The 24,084-nt window shown below is 41.6% G+C and overlaps 1 protein-coding gene across 3 annotated transcripts in view; it reads left to right on the top strand.

Annotated features, from left to right (window-relative positions):
* The window catches only part of gcm2 (glial cells missing transcription factor 2), a 28,293-nt gene extending 22,006 nt beyond the window's left edge, over positions 1-6,287 (top strand). For all 3 annotated transcript variants that reach the window (XM_067997523.1, XM_067997529.1, XM_067997519.1), the window contains exons 5-6: positions 1,978-2,103; positions 4,455-6,287. In XM_067997523.1, the coding sequence (XP_067853624.1) occupies positions 1,978-2,103; positions 4,455-5,342 (1,014 nt within the window). In that variant the 3' untranslated portion in view covers positions 5,343-6,287. The remainder of the gene's footprint in view (positions 1-1,977; positions 2,104-4,454) is intronic.
* The last annotated feature ends 17,797 nt before the right edge of the window (positions 6,288-24,084 follow it).

A 24,084-nucleotide genomic window follows, 5' to 3' on the forward strand; every position in this document is an offset into this window, starting at 1 on the left:
TAACTTTGCCAATGATTGTTAGTAGGCCAATAGGGTGATAATTGGCAAGTTTGGATTTGTCCTGCTTTTTGTCAACAGGTCATACCTGGGCAATTTTCCACATTCGGGTAGATGCCACTGCTACTCTGTGGTTTAAGAAGAAGGCCCATCATCACCTTCTTAGGGCAACTTAGGGATAGGCAATAAATGCTGGCCTTGACGGTAAGACTTACAAAATGTGCTTACACTCATACAAATATTTACCACATCTCATGCAATACATTTCCAAATGGTACAAGAAACCTAAAGGCAAACAACGATATTTCTGAAATATAACATGACAATCAACATGTCCAAAAAAGTGCATAGATAGACATGAATAGACATGAAATACTAGTACAAACAGAAAGGATGAAAATTTGCTGCTTATTTCATGATGAGAGTCAAAATTGAATTATCTCCGACGTACAGGACTCCCTAGATTTAACTAATTCTTAAGAAGCACTACCGTTAACGTCGTCAGCCACAAAAAAAGTCCAGAGCCTGAAGATTCTGTGGAACTATTTGCGGTGGCTGAAGTGTGATGGGGTTGTACTTCACCCTGCCATTTTGACACGCCACTGAACCCCTCCCAAATCCTGGGAACGGGGTCACTTAAATAATTGAGGTGGATACCTGCACCTGTAGTGGCACATTTATCATATTTCGTGTTTTCTTCTTTGGTAACTTATTCTGTGCTCATCAAAGTGAGAGATGTTTGTCTTAGGAAATTGAACACTTTGTCCATTCAGGCAGCCATGTTCAGCATCAATCAGTCCTGGGTCAGGTATAGCACAGTTGGATTCCCTCTACTCTGCCTCAATAATGTGTCTTAAGCCCAACCCGAGGAGAACACCAGTTGGACCATGTTCCATTTCCAGCCATCCTGTAGTCTGTCTGAGTGAGATTGCCAAAATAGGAGCAGTCTTTGTGTCGTATTCTGATGCCCAATAGAAGCTGGGCTGAGGCTGTCAACATCCATTTTTGCGTAATATGAACAAAAAAGCAAAAAACTACAGATGCTGGAAATCTAACACAAAAACAGAAAATGCTGGAAACTCTCTGCAGGAGAGTCGGCCGGCATCTGTGGAGAGAGCAGACAAGTTAACATTTCAGGTTAACCCTTCGTTGGATATCAAATCCAGTTCTGATGGTGTCCACACCTGATATGTTAACTTATCTGCTTTCTCCACAGACATGGACTGACCTGCTGAGGGTTTCCAACATTTTCTGGTCTTGTTTCAGTTTTGCATAGATGGTAGGCACAAAGAATAAAAAAATGGCTGTATGTTATAGTGAGAAAATGTTATACTGAGAACAACCGGCAACTGGCATTGTATTACACAGAGAATAACAGATGAATGGGAGCGTACACGGCTGACGATAAGGTCTTCTGGCATTAGGATGTCATATGTAGATTGTAAAATTGCTATAATGTAATATTACTGTGTGATAGGAGCCAATGGAAAAATAGTACATTTTACGTATGTGTGCTCCCAGCCTGAGCCTCTCTCACCAGAAGGGCACACTGGAAAATCGCTGGCGCACTTCCCACGATTTTCTGTCCATTAGAAAATCCATTGGACAGAAAATTGCAGACCACATCTCTGGTTTCTTGAAACGTGTTGCTGATGGACAAGGTTCCATGCCAGAAGCATTCATTTGAAAACCTTACCCAGTATAACCAGGTTTAATACATTGTAATCAGTTTGAATTGTGCTGTTAGATGCGATATGTCATTATGTCACATCCCGTTTTTATCTTATTGACAGCAAATGATTAGAATAAATGTCACTGTTTACATACTCTTCATGTGCTGTGATATATGGGTCAGCCTAATAATATGTAACTTTATAAACACTTTTAATCAAATCATTTCACCTTAATGATAAATAACATTGTTGGCCAGGGTTCTATGTAAGGGCCATACTGATCTATATTTATATATTAAATACACAGGCTAAAGGAGTACATGACCATCCAAGACCGGAGAGTAAATCGGAAACAGAGGCAAGAAGAAGTGCTGTTAAGAGACGAATGTCCTCTCCACACTTTGCACAGAAAAAGAGGCACATGGAATCGGAGGTAAGAGATACATCAGAAGAGCATTTGTTTCAGGTTTTGGTATCGATGTCGCAACAGGGTAGAAATTATAGCAAGGGCTCACTCGGATGGCAATGATGTGCAGCAGGCCTAGCGCCTGACACAATGCGCACAGCCATCCTCACCTGACCCATCAGATTCAGCCCTCAGTATTTACTTACACATACAGCTCTTCCCGCCCCCCCCCACAATCAGCAGGCTGGCTGTGCGCTGGGAGGTGCAGTTTCCTTCACTGCTATTGTAGGCACAACATTGCTGTTTGAAATGAATCATTGATGACATTTCTAAGTTTAAAAATTAGAACCCATGTGGAGGGGAAATGGTGACATGGATTGGTTGGCCTGGATGGGTTGTTTCTGTCTTGTAATTTCTGTGTATTTGGAAGATTTACCCTGACATTTTTCGGATTAGTTAAAACTGTTTTAAAAATTATGACTTTGACTATGATTGGCAAATTCTAGGTTCCATTTCTAAGTTTATTTTAACAGCAAGGAAATGGAAAGCAGATTACTTAAGTTTTTTTGTTAAGTGAGTTTGCTTTATAGGATTTCGTCGGCCATATGGGGGAATCAGGACTCGTTTGCCTTTAATGGGTCAAAAACTCATCAAGGACATTAATCAAACTTTTGTCAAACAGGAGCCCATGGAAATGAAGCAGAACAGTGAATTTGTATAGAATAAAAACAGAAAATGCTGGAAACACTCAACAGGTCAAGTAGCATCTTGGAGAGAGAAATAGAGTTGACAGAGTTGATATTAACCCATCCCCCGCCATTTTTATGATGGCGGGTTGCATGTCATGCCTGTGTCCTGTCATGGAAAGGCGGGACACTTCATTATAATATTTAAATCAGGCTCCCACAGTGCCGTTGGGAGTCTGAAATAAATTTTAACAGTTGCTGGCCGGGGCTCGGGAAACCCAGCAGCAAAATGGAGACGGGAGCAGCCATCTGTGGAAGGTTAATGCTTTTTACAGCACTCCTTGTGAGCCAGGAGGAGCAGAAGTGCTCCCCCTGCCCCCCCAAGCAAACCTTCTGCCAATCGCAGCCTCTCCTCTCTGACGTGATCGGCCGCACCGCCCCACCAAGCCCCGATCTTTCCCGATTGCCAGGGACCGTCCTCAACAGTCCCCGGCTGCAGCCTTCCACCGCAAGCTTTCCCTCCCGGCAGCCTGCTTGCCTGTCAATCTGGCCAGCTGCTGGACGAGAAACAGAATTAAAGAATGATAATGAGGTCCTGCCGCTCCGTTCCGGCATTTCTGGGTTTATCTCCCCACTACCGCGCTCCCTCCCCACCTCCTTGTAAATATCAGGACCAACGTTTCTGGTTCATCAACATGGGCATTTGTGGATTTTGAAAGACTCGCTTGTAGATCCATGGCATTAGAACCATACTTATTATCTGTAATCAATCTCTGAGTTTTGAAATCAGAAACAAAATGCTGTACTTTGTGTATACTTTGTGGGTAGTATTGAAAATTATATTTAAATTTAGTTCTTAGATCTGGCCTTGTTTGTGCCTGTGATGAACTATTTAAACATTCAAGTGAGAGTTTTGATTTCCCGTGACCAGGAGCAGATTAATGCAGCGGCCTACCGGGCTCATGCCCAGGGGCTCCAGCCAAATATAGGACCCCTGGTAAAACTCACCATAACACAGAAACAACAACAACAACTTGCATTTATATAGCGCCTTTAATATAGTAAAACATCCCAAGGCGTTTCACAGGAGTGTTATCAAACAAAATTTGAGAAAGACTGCATATAACTGCTAGATCCATTTCATTCAATGCAATTTTTCAGCAAAACAATGTTACTTATTTCACTACCCTTTTTTATAAGGGTGGAAAAGGGGAGTAATTTAGAACAGAAAAGGTATGGCAGGTTCAGCTTATCCTGCAGTTTGCTGCTAGTTTTAATTCCTGTCTCTATCATTGTAGTTAAACAGCAGAAAATATCTCTGTAAGTGTGCAACAACTGTTGGTAGTGTGAGTAGTGATGTCACCGGACTGACTGAGGAGCGAGGGAGACCCAAAATAACAAAGCTTTGTGACACGAGAAAACTGGCCACATTTTATAAATGGTTGGATTTATTTTTAGGCCTACATTTTTCTCGAGAGAAATTGGGAGGATTACTTTGTACAGAAAGCCGAAAGAGACTCCTTGCCGCAAGTGGAGCCTTATCAAATTTACCCTGACATATTATTACTGGTAAATGACTGCATTACCAGCAATTTCTTTACGTCATGGACTTCTAAAGTGTGAAGCACAAACTTTCTAGATTTCTTACACTGTTTATTGTAGTTAATTTTTCTGTTATTTGCTTCTCTCCAGGCAAGTAGATACCACGACAGTGGTGGTCACTTCAACAGCCTCCACCACTTGCCTTGTATGGAAGCTCCAGATAGATTTGGCATAATGGCAGAACCAAACTTTCCTATTCCATCACATCATTACTCACCATTTCAAAATACAGAGCCTTTCAAGCCTGCTTACGATCCCAGCAGCAGTATAGGGGAAACAGCTCCACCACTTCAGAAGGTCTCCAACCCAAGGATCTATGTACCTCGAGGGTCCTGTGGCTATGATTTTGCTATGCCCGGTTACATGGGCTCCAACTCTTACCCAGCTCTTTACAAAGATTCTGGTAATATACAGCCTGAGGCTGACTCAGGGAAGATGTGTATGCAACTCAATGGATCCCAGCACAATGTGGGCACTTTGAATGTCCATGATCGGAACTTTGATGGGCCAAGTAAACATCATGGGTGGAAGCAGATATTGAAAGGAGGATATGGGGACAGGAATGAGTGTGGGCATATCACACCCAATGCCAGTCATTACTACAACGGAGAATACCCATGCAGATTAGGTGGCACTGGGTCTACCCCTCCAGCCTTGCAGACTATCATAACCACAACTACTAAGGTTTCCTACCAAACTTACAAACCTGTGACCAAGTTTGGTGACAACATTTGTGATGCCAAAAATCTTCCAAACTGCAACCACTTAGCAGACACCGTACCTCCTACCATTTACCCCGAGACAAAGTTCCAAGAAGATAACGGCGTGATCAAATCAGCCACAGCCTATCAACAGGAAGGACCCTCCAAAACGGAGCGGGCCGAAGGACTGGAAAGCTACAGATATGGAAGTTATCCCACAAACTCCTACACCGATCGGTTAGCTCACCCCTTCAGATATGATACCGGAGAATACTGAAATTGAACTGACCAAAATATTCATCCAGCTGAGTTTAGGTGTCACCAATGTCACTGCCCACGGTCCTCAATTCTTTATAAGCACAGTATCCCTTTTGATTGGTGTATATAGAAAACAACAACATTTCAATCCACACAAGACCTGATTTGCAAGTGACACAGTGTTATTACATGTTCTAGAATCCTAAGCAGAAAGCTTAGTTTGCATCAAAAAGGAATTATAATTTTCGCACCATTGTTAACTAAAATGTACATTATTCCTGAAAAATGGCAATGAAAACCTGATGTTTAAAAATGATCCGTAATTTAGTTTGGAACCTTCAGAATAAAATTGCAGATTTGTCTTCACTCAGAGGGTGGTGAACCTATGGAATTCTCTACCACAGAAGGCTGTGGAGGCCAAGTCACTGAATATATTTAAGAAGGAGCTAGATAGATTTCTAGACACAAAAGGCACCAAGGGGTATGGGGAGAGAGCGGGAATATGGTATTGAGATAGAGGATCAGCCATGATCACATTGAATGGCGGAGCAGGCTCGAAGGGCCGAATGGCCTACTCCTGCTCCTATTTTCTATGTTTCTATGTTTCTAAAAGCCCAGTGAAACACAGGGAAAGCCTGTGAAGTGCATGCACTTCCTAATCAGAAAGTACTGAGTGCAACCAAGCTGAATTGTTCCCAAATCTACGTTCCACGTCTTCACAAGTTTTCTTTAGCTCTTGACCAAGCTGAAACATGTACATTTCAGATATAAAACTGCAATTCAAACCATTGAGATTTACTAGATTAAAGACTATAATTATTTCATCTCTTGTATATTTCTATGCTGATCTCAGTTCATAGTCAGTACTTTTGTCATTATGAAAGCTTTTACTATGTGCACAGTTGAATGTTTGGTATAAAATATGATTAAATAAACTTATTGGACTTGTTGTTAAACATGTATAACCCAAGAGACGGTCTGGATATGAGTTGAGATGTTGTTGAATGTCTGCATCACTTGTCTTTTTATTTAGTTCCTCAGGGGGTGCCTAATAGCGATCTACAGTGGGAACCTTGCCCATTCCAACTGGGCACAGTGTGACCGGAGTGCTGCCCAGGTGCTCCAACCATATTGTGAGGTAGCCGCACAATTAACATAGAAGCTGGGGGCCAAATGAGCCTACCCCACTGGGGCAGGCTGGGTACATTGAAGCCGTTATGTCCAATTTATTTTGTACTCACGGAGATGGAGGATATGAGTGCAAGGGAATGAAACACTTTTTTGTATCTACTATAAGCACCAAGAGATGGAGTGAGGTATGGCATAGCCAGATACGGAGGGATACGGATCCTACACAGAGTCAGCAACATGTCTGAACCACCCTAATTGGACAGGTGTACCATTTTCACACCTGTACCTATGTCCTGAGTGGAATTGCCAATTTAGTGACAATTGCACACCAGAAATTGGGGTGAGACTGTAAGACATCAGAGAAAGGAGACTTCTATCCCATCACTCTGAGCTGGATTCAAATCTAGAAATCAGAGATAGAAAGAACTTGCATCTATATAACATCTTTCATGTCCTCAGGATGTCCTAAGATGCTTCATAACCAATAAAGTACTTTTGAAGTGTAGATACTATTGTCTTGCAGGCAAACACAGCAGCCAAATTGCATACAGCAAGATCCCACAAACAACAGTGAGATAATGATCAGTTAATCTGTTTTGCTGGTGATTGAGGGAAGAATGTTGGTTACGACATTGAGAAAACTACTGGCTCTTCTTCAGAAAAGTGCCAAGAGATCTTTTATGTCCACCTGAACAGGCAGACAGGGACAGTTTAATGTCTGACCCGAAAAAATGCACCTCCAACAATGTAGCAGCCTCTCAGTATTGAAGATAATGTACTCAAGCACTGGAGTAGGTCTTGACCCATAATCTTCTGACTCAGAAGCAAGAGTATTACCACTGAGCCAAGCTTTCACTGAAATAGGATGAGCTGACAGAGCCATCCGATCACCTGATATATCACTTTGAAAGGAAAAGACTTGCATTTATATAGTGCCTTTCACAACCTCAGGATGTCTCAAAGCACTTTACAGCCAATGAAGTAGGTTTGAAGTGTAGTCACTGTTCTAATTGGGGGAAATGTGACAGCCAATTTGTGCACAGCAAGGTCCCACAAACAACAATGAGATACATGACCAAATAATCTGTTTTCTAGTGATGTTGGTTGAGGAATAAATATTGGCCAGGACAGCAGGAGAACGCCCCAGCTCTTCTTCAAATAGTGTTGTGGATTCTATCACGTCCACCTGAGAGGGCAGACGGGGCCTCAGTTTAACGTCTCATCTCCAACAGTTCAGCACTCCCTCATTACTGCACTGACATGTCAGCCTAAATTATGTGCTCAAGTCTCTGGAATAGAGCTCGAAACAAATGCTACCAACCGAGCCATTGCTGACACCTGGTATAGCTGTTGGGGCTGCAATTAAATCCATTTTCTACTTTCTTTTAAAACATTTATTGCCCAGAAATTTAGCCCCTTTGGGTGAAATTCAGGTGTATGTACAGTGGAGGGACTGGAAGTTGTGACAGAATCCGTTTCTGTCAGGTTCCGCCCCATAGATGCAGCCATCGGAACATTAGGAACAGGAACGCACCATTCAGTCTCTCGAACTTGCTCCACTATTTAATTAGATCATGGCTGATGTGCACTGCAACACCATTTACCCGCCTTTGCTCCATATCCCTTGATACCATTGCCTAACAAAAATCTATCTCAATCTTGAAAGCTGCAATTGGCCCACTATCCACAGCCCTTTAGGGGAGAGCGTTCCAGATTTCTGCTACCCTTTGTGTGAAAAAGTGCTTCCTTATCTCACTCCTGAATGGCCTAGCTCTAATTTTAAGATTATGTCCCCTCGTTCTTGATTCCCCCACCAGATGAAATAGTTTCTCCGTATCTACCCTATCAAATCCTTTTAACATTTTAAACACCTCAATCAGATCACGCCTTAATCTTCTAAACTCAAGACAATACAAGCCAAGTTTATGCAACCTATCCTCATAATTTAACTCTTCAAGCCCTGGTATAATTCTGGTCCATCTGTGCTGCACCCCCTCCAAGGCCAATATATCCTCCAGAGGTGCAGGGCCCAAAAACTGAACGCAGTACTCCAGATGGGGTCTGACCAAGACGAGTACAACTGAAGCATAACTTCTTCCCCATTGTATTCCAGCCCCCGTGAGATAAAGGCTAACATTCCATTAGCCTTTTTGGTTGCTTTTTGCACAAATTTTGATGATTTGTGTCCTTGGACTCTCAAATCTCTTTGCTCCTCTACAGTTCCTAGTTTCTTACCATTTATAAAATACTCCAGCTTATCTTTCTTGGGTCCAAAGTGGATGACCTCACACTTACCCACATTCAACTCCATTTGCCATAGTTTTGCTCACTCACTTAATCTGCCTATGTCCCTTTGCAACTTTCTGCTCAAATCTGCACTACTTACTGTCCCCTCTAACATATTGTCATCTGCAAACTTGATTATAAGAACATAAGAAATAGGAGCAGGAGTAGGCCAATCGGCCCCTCGAGCCTGCTCCACCATTCAATAAGATCATGGCTGATCTGATCCTAACCTCAAATCTAAATTCATGTCCAATTTCCTGCCCGCTCCCCGTAACCCCTAATTCCCTTTACTTCTAGGAAACTGTCTATGAACTCTCTATTCCTTCATCCAAGTCATTAATAAATATGGTGAAAAGTTGAGGCCCCAGAAGAGATCCCTGGGGAACACCACTTGTCACATCCTGCCAATCAGGAAACTTACCCTTTCTCCCCACTCTCTGTCTCCTACCTCCCAACCAATTTCCAACCCAAGTCAAAAGACTACCTCCAATTCCGTGCCTTATAATTTTTGCTAATAGTCTCTTGTGTGGAACCTTATTCAATGCATTCTGGAAGTCCATATAGATAACAGCCATGGACACTCCCTTATTAACCTTATTAATGATCTCATCAAAAAATTCAACTAGATTAGTCAGACATGACTTACCCTTAAAAAAGCCATGCTGGCTCCCTCTGATCAGCTCATATTTGTTCAAGTGCTGAGTCACTCTATCCCTAATGTCAGATTCTAGTAGCTTACCCAAAACTGATGTTAAACTGATAGGCCTGTAGTTATCTGGTTTCTCTCTCCCACCCTTCTTAAGTAATGGAGTGACATTAGCAAATTTTCATTCTAACGGCATAACTCCCAAATCAAGAGAGCTTTGAAAGATTATGAATAACGCTTCTGCAATTTCCTCACCTTTTAATACCTTGGGGTGGAAACCATCAGGTCCTGGAGATCTATCTATCCAAAGTGCCATTATTTTCCAAATTACCATTTGTAAAACTTAAATTGAATCCAGAAAGTTCCGTAGGAAATTCCGATTGAGGTGGGGTGGACATTTCTACCAGTGCCCTCATCCTCACTTCAGTCTGGGAGCATGAAAGGCATTCACAACTTTCCCAGATATGCTGCCGTAAAGCCCAGAGGTTCCTATGTCTGCAGGCGTAAGCACCAATCTGGACCATAAGTGGACCCCACCAAGATGAATTCAGAGGAGCTGTATCCCAGCAAGACCAAGGACCCCAAGAAGGACCTGTGAACCTTTTTCACAGGACCAGCAGGAAGTCATTTGAGCCTGGAGGCCTTCTGGCTAACGTTTTTGGACAGTAGCCAGCAGGTCTGAATCCAGTGACCAATAGCGCTGCTTTTGGCCTCCCGGTTCCGGAATCAAAGACCTGTCAAGGAGCAGGCCTACATCTGTGGCGGGTGTTACACCTAAACTAATGACCTGAACCTGTAAATACAGGCAGGTTCAGACCAGGTAGCATTCATTTTGTGTGAACGCCAACTGACTAGCAACGAGCTCTTCAAACTTCACACAGGTTGTAGTTATACTGCCGTCAGCGGGGATGAAGCCCCAGAAATGTGAGCTAACTCTTGGAAATAGTCACACGTCACTTGCTAAGACAATAAGGGCGCTAAATTGGGTCGTGTACCGCCCATTGTTTCGGCATTACACGGCCTCTCTGACATCCAAGATGGCGTCTTGGATGCACATGCACGTTTCCAGCGTGACGTGCACCGGACGCCATCTTGCTATAGGAGTTAGCACAGGCCCAGATAATGAATGCTGGAATCATGTAAAGTCGGGAGAAAATGGCTTCAATCAGTGTGCAACGCTAATTTAAAGTGATAGACACCATTTTGGGACTTAACACTCAACTCAAAGCAGTCTTAACCCTGACCATCTGAACGTGTCTTAGAATAGCCGGAGGACCCCCCAGCAGCGCTATTTAAAGGGACCATGCAGGATTTACAGGTTAGTGGCTGGATTATTGCTTCTGGCTGCCCAGACATTTACAACTGTTTTTGGAGGTCTCCTACACTTGAATACTAGGACACGGGGACATAGCCTAACATTTAGAGCCAGGACGTGCAGGAGTGAAGTTAGGAAATGTTTCTACATGCAAAGGGTGGGAGACGTTTGGAACGATTTTCTGCAAACAGCAGTTGATGCTAGCTCAATTGTGAATGTTAAATCTGAGATTGATAGATTTCTGTGAACCAAGGGTATTAAGGGATATGGGGCTAAGGCAGGTATGTGGAGTTAGGTCACAGGTCCACCATGATATCATTGAATGATGGAACAGGCTCGAGAGGCTAAATGCCACTGCCATTTTCTGCCTCCTGATATGTGCCACCTTCTCCTGCAAGAAAGCGGGATGTGTGTCTGGGTGATGTGCCTGTCATGGTTGAATAGCTGCCAGTGTGTGTGGCCTGTGAGTTGCGAGTGGGCGGCTTGCAACAGTGGTAATGTGTAAGGGCGAGAGGAAGCATTTGGTTGGAAGAGTTGAGTACTGATGGAAAGAGTTTGTTGGTATGTGGGTGATGGGGGTGTAGTGCGTGGTGCAGTTGGTATGACAGTTGACCTCACTCACCTTGACCACTCATGTCAAAGCATTGAACTTCTTCCTGCACTGCATCCATGTTCATGACCCTGTGCACCTGGCATTGACTTTGTCCCCCGCTGCTTTCCACTGCCTTTTGAATATATGTCTGGGGGGCCTCTTGCCGCGCCCTACCCCCAATACGGATATAGGATGTCCCTCCTTCTGTCCACCTCTTGCACCAAGGTCTCTAGTGCATCAGCAGAGAACCTTGGTACACGCACTCTCGCAGGCCTGGTACCAACTCAGATCAGCAGATTGGTGAGGTCTGGCGTGCAGATTGGAGGATGTGGGATTTAATAGTGCGCAACCTTTCTTCATAGAAACATAGGAACAGGAGGAGGCCATTCAGCCCCTCGTGCCTGCTCCGCCATTTGATAAGATATTGGCTGATCTGTGATCTAACTCCATATACCTGCCTTTGGCACATATCCCTTAATATCTTTGGTTGCCAAAAAGCTATCTATCTCAGATTTAAATTTAGCAATTGAGCTAGCACAATTGCCGTTTGCCGTTTGCGGAAGAGAGTTCCAAACTTCTACCACCCTTTGTGTGTAGAAATGTTTTCTAATCTCGCTCCTGAAAGGTCTGGCTCTAATTTTTAGATTGTGCCCCCTACTCCTAGAATCCCCAACCAGCGGAAATAGTTTCTCTCTATCCACCCTATCTGTTCCCCTTAATATCTTATAAACTTCGATCAGATCACCCCTTAACCTTCGAAACTCTAGAGAATACAACCTCAATTTGTGTAATCTCTCCTCGTAACTTAACCCTTGAAGTCCGGGTATCATTCTAGTAAACCTATGCTGCACTCCCTCCAAGGCCAATATGTCCTTCCGAAGGTGCGGTGCCCAGAACTGCTCACAGTACTCCAGGTGTGGTCTAACCAAGGTTTTGTATAGCTGCAGCATATCTTCTGCCCCCCTGTACTCTAGTCCTCTAGATATAAAGGCCAGCATTCCATTAGCCTTATTGATTATTTTCTGCACCTGTTCATGACACTTCAATGATCTATGTATCTGAACCCCTAAGTCCCTTTGGACAGCCACTGTTTTTAACTTTTTACCATTTAGAAAGTACCCTGTTCTATCCTTTCTTGATCCAAAGTGGATGACCTCACATTTGCCTACATTGAATTCCATTTGCCACAGTTTTGCCCATTCACCTAATCTATCAATATCCCTTTGTAATTTTATGTTTCCATCTACACTGCTTACAATGCTACCAATCTTTGTGTCATCGGCAAACTTAGATATGAGACTTTCTATGCCTTCATCTAAGTCGTTAATAAATATTGTGAATAATTGAGGCAAGACAGTTCCCTGCGGGACTCCACTAGTCACATGCTGCCAATGTGAGTACCTACCCATTATCCCTACTCCCTGTCGCCTTTCGCTCAGCCAACTTCCTAACCAAGTCCGTACTTTTCCCTCGATTCCATGGGCTTCTATCTTAGCTAACAGTCTCTTATGTGGGACTTTCTCAAATGCCTTCTGGAAGTCCATATAAATAAACATCCATTGACATTCCCCTGTCCACTACTTTAGTCACCTCTTCAAAAAATTCAATCAGGTTTGTCAGGCACAACCTACCTTTCACAAATCCATGCTGGCTCTCTCTGATTAACTGAAAATTCTTGAGGTGTTCAGTCACCCTATCCTTAATTATAGACTCCAGCATTTTCCCCACCACAGATGTTAGGCTAACCGGTCTATAATTCCCTGGTTTCCCTCTCTCTCCTTTCTTAAAAAGCGGAGTGACATGTGCAATTTTCCAATCTAGAGGGACAGTTCATGAATATAGAGAACTTTGAAAGATTATAGTTAGGGCATCTGCAATGTGCTCACCTACTTCCTTTAAAACCCTGGGATGGGAACCAACTGGTCCTGGGAATTTGTCACTCTTTAGTGCTATTATTTTCTTCATTACTGTTGCTTTACTTATGTTAATTTTATTGAGTCCCTGTCCCCGATTCAATATTAGTTTTCTTGGGATTTCCGGCATGCTATCCTCTTTTTCTACTGTAAATACTGACGCAAAGTAATTGTTCAACATGTCCGCCATTTCCCCATTGTCAATGACAATATCCGCACTTTCAGTTTTTAAGGGGCCAACACTGCTCCTGACCACCCTCTTTTTCCTAATATAACTATAAAATTCTTCGTATTGGTTTTGATATCCCTTGCAAGTTTCTTTTCATACTCTCTTTTTGTAGCTCTTACTATCTGTTTTGTGACCCTTTGTTGATCTTTGTATCTTTCCCATTCGCCAGGATCTGTGCCATTTTTTGCCTTTTTGTATGCCCTTTCTTTATGTCTTATACTGTCCCTTACCTCTTTAGTTGTCCATGGCTGGTTTTTTTTGGCAAGTAGAGTTCTTGCCCCTCAGGGGTATAAACCGATTCTGTATCACGTTAAATGTTTCTTTAAACATTTCCCACTGATCATCAGTCGTTTTACCCATTAACAGATTTGCCCAGTTTAGTGTGGACAGTCTCTGTCTCATCCCATTGAAGTCGGTCTTACCCAAGTCTAGAATCTTAGCAGCTGATTCACTTTTTTCCCTTTCAAACACTACATTGAACTCGATCATGTTATGATCGCTATGCTTTAAGATAAACATCAATGTTTTAACATAACTCATCAGAGTGTAAACATAGGGATGGGACCTGCATCTGTGTTTTATGTGTGCGATGTCTGATCTCCATTCAGACTCCGTGCAGACAGTAGACTGATATTTTCAGCAAATAACAGGTACAAGCTACCTTTAAGAGCTTTCTAAGAAACATCCTCCCTTTAAGAGATTGAGCTCCCCTTGGTGCTGGAAAGTGCAAATTGCATTGATTCCAATGTGCAAGGCCTGGAAAGGAAGGCTGATTGCAGGTGAGTCCTCGGGTGGGCTGAAATTAGAAATCACTATCTAGCCACAGGCGTGGCTACAGTGACACCATTTTAACCACATGAACTAATTTTAGCGGAAAACACCTTATACACAATATAGGTAAATGCAACTCACGTGTATATTTACTAAACAAACATCTACCACCATTTTTTTAACTGATGTGAAATTCACAACCTCTCCAATCCCATTCACTATTTCATTGAAAACCAAGGCAATGGAAGCCTATATTCCTATATTCTCAAAAGGGAGATAGAACAAATCCAGGGAACTAAAGACCAGGTAGTTTAACATCAGTAATAGGAAATATATTAGACTCTTTAGTCAAAGATGTAATAGAAAAACATCTAGAAACTGAAAATATAATAAAGAATAGTCAGCACAGATTTCAAAAGGGATGTTCATGCTTGACCAACCTTATTGAATTCTTTAGGAACATAGGAACAGGAGTAGGCCATTCAGCCCCTCATGCCTGCTCTGCCATTTGATAAGATCTTGGCTGATCTGTGATCTAACTCCATATACCCGCCTTTGGCCCATATCCCTTAATACCTTTGGTTGCTAAAAAGCTATCTATCTCAGATTTAAATTTAGCAATTGAGCTAGTATCAATTGCCGTTTGCGGAAGAGAGTTCCAGACCTCTACCACCCTTTGTGTGTAGAAATGTTTTCTAATCTCACTCCTGAAAGGTCTGGCTCTAATTTTTAGACTGTGCCCCCTACTCCTAGAATCCCCAACCAGCGGAAATAGTTTCTCTCTATCCACCCTATCCGTTCCCCTTAATATCTTTATAAACTTCGATCAGATCACCCCTTAACCTTCTAAACTCTAGAGAATACAACCCCAATTTGTGTAATCTCTCCTCGTAACTTAACCCTTGAAGTCCGGGTATCATTCTAGTAAACCTACGCTGCACTCCCTCCAAGACCAATATGTCCTTCCGAAGGTGCTCCAGGTGTGGTCTAACCAGGGTTTTGTATAGCTGCAGCATAACTTCTGCCCCCTTGTACTCTAGTCCTCTAAATATAAAGGCCAGCATTCCATTAGTCTTATTGATTATTTTCTGCACCTGTTCATGACACTTCAATGATCTATGTACCTGAACCTCTAAGTCCCTTTGGACATCCACTGTTTTTAACTTTTTACCATTTAGAAAGTACCCTGTTCTATCCTTTTTTGATCCAAAGTGGATGACCTCACATTTGCCTACATTGAATTCCATTTGCCACAGTTTTACCCATTCACCTAATCTATCAATATCCCTTTGTAATTTTATGTTTTCATCTAAACTGCTTACAATGCCACCAATCTTTGTGTCATCGGCAAACTTAGATATGAGACTTTCTATGCCTTCATCTAAGTTGTTAATAAATATTGTGAATAATTGAGGCCCCAAGACAGATCCCTGTGGGACTCCACGAGTCACATGCTGCCAATGTGAGTACCTACCCATTATCCCTACTCTCTGTCGCCTTTTGCTCAGCCAACCTCCTAACCAAGTCCGTACTTTTCCCTCGATTCCATGGGCTTCTATCTTAGCTAACGACTTTGAAGAAGTAACAGGAAGAGTAGGCAAGGGTAATGTAATAGATGTAATATACATAGACTTTCAAAAGGCCTTCGATAAGGTACCGTATAGTAGACTCATGACTAAGGTCAGAGCATGTGAAGTCAGGGGACAAGTACTAGAATGGATAGCAAACTGGCTACAAAACAGAAAACAGAGAGTAGGGATTAAAGGTAGTTACTCAGACTGGCAAAAAGTGGGAAGTGTTGTTCCACAGGATCAGTGCCGGGACCATTGTTGTTCACCATTTACATAATTGATTTGTCCTTGGGAATTGGAAGTACAGTATCAAAATTTGCGGATGACACCAAATTGGGGCGTGTTGTTAAAACTGTGGAAGCCTACAACAAAATACAAGAAGATGTTAACAAACTTGCAGAATGGGTGTGTAATTGGCAAATGAATTTCAATATAGATAAGTGTGAGATGGTGCATTTTGGTAGGAAGAATAAGGAGGCCACCTACTCCTTGGAAAATAAGAGTCTAAATGGGGTAAAGGAGCAAAGGGATCTAAGGGTACAGGTTCACAAATTATTACAAGTAGCAATACATGTTAACAAAGCCATAAAAAGTGCAAAGCATTGGGGTTAATTTCTAAAGGAACAGAATTCAAAAGCAGAGAAGTTATGTTATATAGAACCTTGGTCAGACCACACTTAGACTACTGTTCACAGTTCTGGTTTCCATATTACAAAAAGAAGCGCTGGAGAAAGTGCAAAAAAGATTTACAAGGATGACACAAGAACTGAGAGGGTACAACTATCAAGAAAGACTGAACAGGCTGCAGCTCTTTTCTCTAGAAAATAGAAGATTGAGAGGTGACCTGATAAAGGTCTTTAAAATTATGAAGGCGTTCAATAGGCTAGACATAGAGAAGATCTTTCCACTTGTGGAGTGTCCAAAATTGGGGGCCATAAATATAAAATAGTCACTAATAAATCCAATAAGGAATTCAGGAGAAATTTCTTTACTCAGAGAGTGGTGAGAATGTGGAACTCGCTACCACGAGGAGTGGTTGAGGAGAATAGCATAAATGTATTTAAGGGGAAGCTAGGTAAGTATATGAGGGAGAAAGGAATAGAAGGATCTGTTGATGGGGTGAGATGAAGTAAGGTGGGAGAAGGGTCACGTGGAGCATGGACCTATTGGGCCGAATGGCCTGTTTCTGTGCTGTAACTTCTATGTAATTCAATGAAGTTCCACAAGTGTAGTGACGGGAATGCTCAGGTACAACCAATTTATATATTCACATCAGGGAACATCCACCTTATCTCAAAAAAGCAGCTGAAACTAATTGTGAAGAAAATAAATCTTCACGTAAGATCACATTGAGCATGCCCCAGAAAATTTGTTGAGGAAAGTAAGAAGTATTTAAAAGTAGTCTGTTATATATAACTTCTTTGGGGACAAATTCTAAATAAACATACCCTGTAACTGCGACTCTTAGAAACCATCAGCATATCTTAAAAGGTTTCTGCCTCAAATTTGTGTGCAACCAACTTTTGTTTGATTGATTGATTGTTTCTAACAGCTTTCAGTCCAGCTGATGAGTGCTTCATATCGTTAACCTCCAGCCCCAGCAGAAAAAAAGCTGATTTTCCTTCCGAAATGCTGACAAACTAACCCATGGGCTGAAACATTGACTGTCAGCTTAAAAAGTTGATAGTTAGCCCGTATGGAATCTAATAGTACCAAATATGTGAAGCAGATAAAGGAAGGTGTTACTCTGAGGTCCAGTCAAGGAAGACAACTGTCCACAACATCATAGTAATCTAATATTCAGGCTTTTTTTGTCTTTTCAGCACTTTAGTGACTTGCGCTAACTTCAAACCAAGAATACCATCTCTGTTGGCTTTACACTATCAGAATTTTGTACGCTCAATGCACAATGAGACGTTTGGCTAAAGTTAATGTTTTGAATTGCTCACAGAAATGTCTATCAGGAAGTACATTAATCTCTTCTGTTGGTCGAAAAGCTCTGACAAGGTACTGGTCTGGAATTTCAGGATTGGTAGCAAACAAACCGCCCACTATGTGTAGACAGAAATATGCGACTTTGGGAAGAAAGGGTAATTTTATTCCTAATTCCAGCACTTTATGCTTTCCAATGAGAATTTCATGTGGCAGTTTGCAACTCATTAACTAAAAACATCTATTAGGCCAATTTTTGAAGTCTGCCTAATTAAAAATAACCAGGCTGCCATTTCTAGAATTTTTACACCATTTACTTCATGTTTGCTCCGAGTCCAGTTTTATTGTCACTACAAAAATAATCAGTGCTGTGGTACAAGCTACTACTCTAAGGATCCTCTTTGCTACTGCAATACCTGTTATTCTGCTTGAAGGTAAACAGGATGAACAAGAGATGTGCCCATTTGGATAATATTACCAAGAATGGATTATATGGCAGTAGTTGAGGAATAATGTATCAGAAAGTTCAGGTTAATCAGGATGGGCATCAGATTTGGAGGGTTCTTCAGAGGCTCTCGCTGTCCTGCCTAAAAAAAGTTAAAACCATGTTTTTTTTGTTGCTATAGGCCTTTATAGCAATATTTCTCAAATCCACCTACATTCAAGCGATGTTATACTGCAGCACTGGTTGGTTCATTCATTTTCTGAAAGTGGGGGAACTTTTGGCTATGGGCTTTCCCAGATCTCCAGAACATGCTCACAGAGAGATAGCAGTGCTGTCAATCAATCTGATGCCATATATCAATCGGACATCAAATACCTCTTGCATTTCTATTCTCAACTAGTCTTGTGTGCTTGGTTTATTTGGTCAAGACAACCAACTTCAAAATTGGCTTTTGGGGACTGATATTTTTTGAAACCATAGCCCATGAACCTTTTACACCACAACTGGAACAGTGGCTGAACATTAACACAACCAGGAGCAAAAATTGCATTGTCTGTCATTGAAAGGTATTGGGGTTGTTGAAGTATCAATTTTAATGCCTTGATTGTGTGGCAGTGCTTTGCAGTATGACCCTCTGAGAGTATACAAAATCTTTGTATAGTTACTGTATAACCTGGCTACCTAGAGGGGAACCATCCTGGCATTCAAGAAGAACTGACCCATATCTTAAGTAACGATAAGAAGAAACTGCAGGAGGTGAGCTCTGCCATTAATCAACGTACATGTGAGTTGATATAACCAAGGACAATCATCACAGAGCAGTCATGACATCTTTTCCTCCATCACAGGAATGGCAAAACTGGACAACAGCAGTAAAATACAGGCACCTGCTCAGCACAGCTTAGTAGCAGAGGGTACAAAGATACCAATTGCAAATATATCTGTACAGTAAAACTACCATACAGAACATGTACTGTAAAATAGCAACGTTTAAATGTTATGCTCACAGCAACAAAAAAAAGGCCTCCCCTTAGTGCCAGAGATGATAATGTAATGAGGATTCAATCTCTAGTACTGGGCAGGCTTGTCACATGGCCCATCATTGTGCTTGCCATAATCCTTTCCATCTATACTGCCAAATTCAGGTGGAGTGCAAAACAGAAATGGTTCATACTGAACAAACACAAAGAAAAAAGGTTATTCACTAAACGCAACAGTGCTATAATCATTCCTCAACAACACACATCCTTAGACTTTTCCCATCTGGCACCACTTTAGCAAATGTAGTTTAAGGTAATGTTACAAACAAATATATCTTTAATGCCCATAATCATAACCTCTTAACCTGAACCAGCAACACATGGTTAGTATGGTTAGTATGGCTAGCAATTTTATAGCTGACGGGTTTAGGTGGTGTTGGGGTCTGTCCTGCTCTTGCTGGCCCCGACAGAAATGTACCAAGCTCTTGCTTCCCCCTCACCGCCACACTTTTCATTTGGTTATAGAGGGGTGAGACTACTTATTGCTCCTCTAAGGTCAGTTAGGTGAATGGAGGAGATTCCCCTCTAATTGCAGCCAACCGGTATTTGAAATGGGCTGATTTTTTCTTACCTTTCCAATTCATAGAATCACAGAAATGATAGCACAGAAGGAGGCCATTCAGCTCATGGAATGTTTGCTGGTGCTAGCTCTTCAGCTGCAGCTATCTGCTTTAATCCCATTTCTCTGCTCTTTCCACATACATTTTTATATTCTTCCTTTTCACATACAAGGTGTCAGCCTTGGCTCAGTGGTAGTTCACTGTGTCAGAACATTGTGGGTTCAAGCTCCGCTCCATGACTTGAGCACATAATCCAAGCTGACACATCAGTGCAACACTGAACTATTAAAGATGCTGTTTTCTGGGTGAGATGCTAAACTGAGGCCCTGTCTACCCTCTCAGGCAGATGTAAAAGATCCCAAGGCAACTATTCAAAGAAGAGCAGGGAAATTCCCCCCGGTATCCTGGCCAATGTATATTCCTCAATCAACATAATTAAAAACAGATTATCTGGTCTCTTTCTTACGGCTGTTTGTGGGACCTTGCTGTGCACAACTTGGCTGCTACCAATGCATAGAAGAACCAACGGACAGCTGAGAACTTTTTAAAGCAGCTTTACATTGAACTGTAACAGCAAGCATAACTGTTAAGAAACAATATGATGTGGAGATGCCGGTGTTGGACTGGGGTTGACAAATGTAAGGAATCTTACAACACCAGGTTATAGTCCAACTGTTTTAAAATAAAACAGTTGGACTATAACCTGGTGTTGTAAGATTCAAAACAATATGAGACAAGTGTTTGGGAACAGGCATCAGAAGCCAGGAGTAAAAATTGGGAACTTTGTATAATAACATTTGTATGTAGTACATTTCCTTTCATTTTTGACCAAATGCTTTTCATACTCTGCTTAATCTAGTTCTTCAGTCTTTTTCTGTCTCCTTGCATTGTCATTCTGTAAATGGTTGCATGTATTTACTCTGTTCTCAGGCTTTAGTTTTACAGTGAAATTCTAATGCAATGAATATACTACATAATTAACAACTTCCAATGCAATGTTTACACTACATGCATTTCTTAAAGCTTGGCTTCAGTTGGTGCTTGGGAGTCAGACTGGGTCCTGATTTCTGAGTTATATTGCCAGTTTTGTATCTGCGTACATCAAAAACAGCTTCACATTGATGTAAAAGTAATATTATAACTGCAGATTTTATCTCTTCAGGATGGTGTCATTGGTAAATTTTGTCAGTTTTGTCTCTACCCTCATTTCCAAATCGTTGATATACAAAGTGAACCACAAAGGTCCATGCACTGATCCTTGGGGTTACCAATAATCACTTTCTGTCCTTCCAATGCAGCATCATGCATGACCACATTTTGTCTCCTTTGATGTAGCCAGTTGCCATTCCACTTCAATTACTTTTTAATAATTTATTCTCGGGATGTGGGCATTGCTGGCAAGGCTGGCATTTATTGCCCATCCCTAATTGCCCTTGAGAATGTGATGGTGGGCCTTCTTCTTGAACCGCTGCAGTCCATGTGATGAAGGTACTCCCACAGTGCTGTTAGATAGGGAGTTCCAGAATTTTGACCCAGCGACAATGAAGAAACGGCAATATATGTCCAAGTCAGGATGGTGGTGTGACGTGGAGGAGAACTTGGAGTGACCACAACCATCTTCCTTTGTGCCAGGTATGACTCCAGCCACTGGAGAGTTTCCCCCATGATTCACATTGACTTCAATTTAATAAGGCTACTTGGTGCCACACTTGGTCAAATGCTGCATTGATATCAAGGGTAGTCACTCTAACCTCATCTCTGGAATGCCCATCCATTCATGTTTTTTATGCCTTAAGGATCAACCTCCTATGTGGCACGGTATCAAAAATGTTGTAAGGTGATGAGAATAAGGGAAAAGAATAAATATTGGGACTAAAAACAAAATGGTGGTAGTCTACAGGACACAGCATAGGAAAAGGACTTTGGGGTATTGGTGGAGAGATCGTTGAAACCATCTGAACAGTGTGCACCAAATGATGGCACTCCACTTACATATAAGCTCTGATAATACCTCCTCATATGATATATGTCCAAGTCAGGATGTTGTGTGACTTGGAGGGGAACTTAGAGGTGATGGTGTTCCCATGACATTGCTGCTCTTGTCCTTTTCATGGTAGAAGTCACAAAGGATGGAGGTACAGTCCCCACCACTTATAGCGACACGTTCATGCGAATGCGATTTGCCCGCTTTGCGTGATGGCCAGTATATTTAAAACGGGAGATAGAACATGTGCAGGGAACTATAGACCAGTTAGCTTAACGTCGGTGGTAGGAAAGATAATGGAATCTTTACTCAAAGATGTAATAAAAAGACATCTAGAGAACAAAAATATATAAAGAATAGTCGGTACGGATTTCAGAAGGGACAGTCATGCTTGACCAACCTTACTGAATTCTTTGCAGAAGTAACAGTAAGAATAGACAAGGGTAATGCAATTGATGTAATCTATTTGGATTTTCAAAAGGCCATAGATAAGGTACCACATTATAGACTCATGGCTAAGGTCAGAGCATGTGGAGTCAGGGGACAGGTAGCAGAATGGATAGCAAGTTGGCTACTAAACAGAAAACAGTGTGTAGGCGTTAAGGGTAGCTACACAGACTGGAAAAAGGTGGGAAGTGGTGTTCCACAGGGGTCGGTGCTGGGACCACTGTTGTTCACAATTTACATTAATGATTTGGATTCGGGAATTGGAAGTGCATTTTCAAAATTTGTGGATGACACCAAATTGGGTGGTATATTTAATACGAAGGAAAAATGCGCCAATGTGCAAGAGGACATTAAGAAATTTGCAGAATGGGCGTGTAATTGGCAAATAAATTTCAATATAGATAAGTGTGAGTTGGTGTATTTTGGTAAGAAGAATAAGGAGGCCACATACTGCTTGGCTATTAAGAGTCTAAATGGGTTTGAGGAACAAAGGGATCTAGGGGTACAGATACACAAATCACTAAAAGTAGCGATGCAGGTTAATAAGGCCATAAAAAGGCAAACCACGCACTAGGGTGCATTTCTAGAGGGATAGAATTGAAAAGCAAAGAAGTTATGTTAAACTTGTATAGAACCTTGGTTAGACCACACTTGGAGTTTTGTATACAGTTCTGGTCTCCATATTATAAAAAGGATAGCGAGGCATTAGAGACGGTACAAAAAAGATTCAAAAGGATAATACCAGAACTGAGAGGATAGCCTCATCAGGAAAGGCTGAATAGGCTGATACTCTTTTCTCTAGAAAAGAGGAGGCTAAGGGGTGACCTGATAGAGGTCTTTAAGATATTGATAGGATTTGATAGGGTAGATGTAGAGAAAATGTTTCCACTTGTGGGGAGCCCAAAACTAAAAGTCACAAATATAAAATAGTCGCTAATAAATCCATTAGGGAATTCAGGAGAAAATTCTTCACCCAAAGAGTGGTAAGAATGGAGAACGCGTTACCTCAAAGAGTAGTTGAGGCAAATAGCATAGATGCATTTAAGGAGAAGCTAGATAAGCACATGAGAGAGAAAGGAATAGAAGGGTATGCTGATAGGGTTAGATGATGTGGAGATGCCGGTGATGGACTGGGGTTGACAATTGTAAACAATTTTACAACACCAAGTTATAGTCCAGCAATTTTATTTTAAATTCACAAGCTTTCGGAGGCTTCCTCCTTCCTCAGGTGAACGAAATGAAAAAAAAAAATTTTCATTTCGAAATGAAAAAAAAATTTTCATTTCGTTCACCTGAGGAAGGAGGAAGCCTCCGAAAGCTTGTGAATTTAAAATAAAATTGCTGGACTATAACTTGGTGTTGTAAAATTGTTTACAAGGGTTAGATGAAGTAGGGAAGGAGGAGGCTCATGTGGAGCATAAACGCCGGCATAGACCTGTTGGGCTGAATGGCCTGTTTCTGTGCTGTAGTTTCGATGTAACATGGTAGCATTAATTTTGAATTCATTTCAAGTACAGTAATTTTGTTGTGTGTGAAGCGCCTTGACTTTTTGACCTGATGGGCTGCTATGTCAATGCAGTTGTTCGTTTAAGTCATTAACTAAATGGGATTGCAATCTGCCATTCTCTTTGTCCAGTTTTAAGACTTTGTAGATGTTTCTGTAATAACAAAGTTTCTGTTTAACTGGTTATTTGAATAGAAAAGGCAAGAAATTTATTTTAGTCTCTGGTGTAAACAAATTTACAACTGCTGGATTACTGCTATAATATCCCCACAATATACTGTAAAGTAACAAGCTGTCTTATAGTTTCAATGTGAAATGCATGAAATACATTGAACATTGTTTAAGCACAACTGGCTGCAAACTGTATAATATTTCTCATTCATCAAAGTTGTCAT

This window comes from Heptranchias perlo, chromosome 2 (assembly GCF_035084215.1).
Source record: "Heptranchias perlo isolate sHepPer1 chromosome 2, sHepPer1.hap1, whole genome shotgun sequence".
Taxonomy (NCBI): domain Eukaryota; kingdom Metazoa; phylum Chordata; class Chondrichthyes; order Hexanchiformes; family Hexanchidae; genus Heptranchias; species Heptranchias perlo.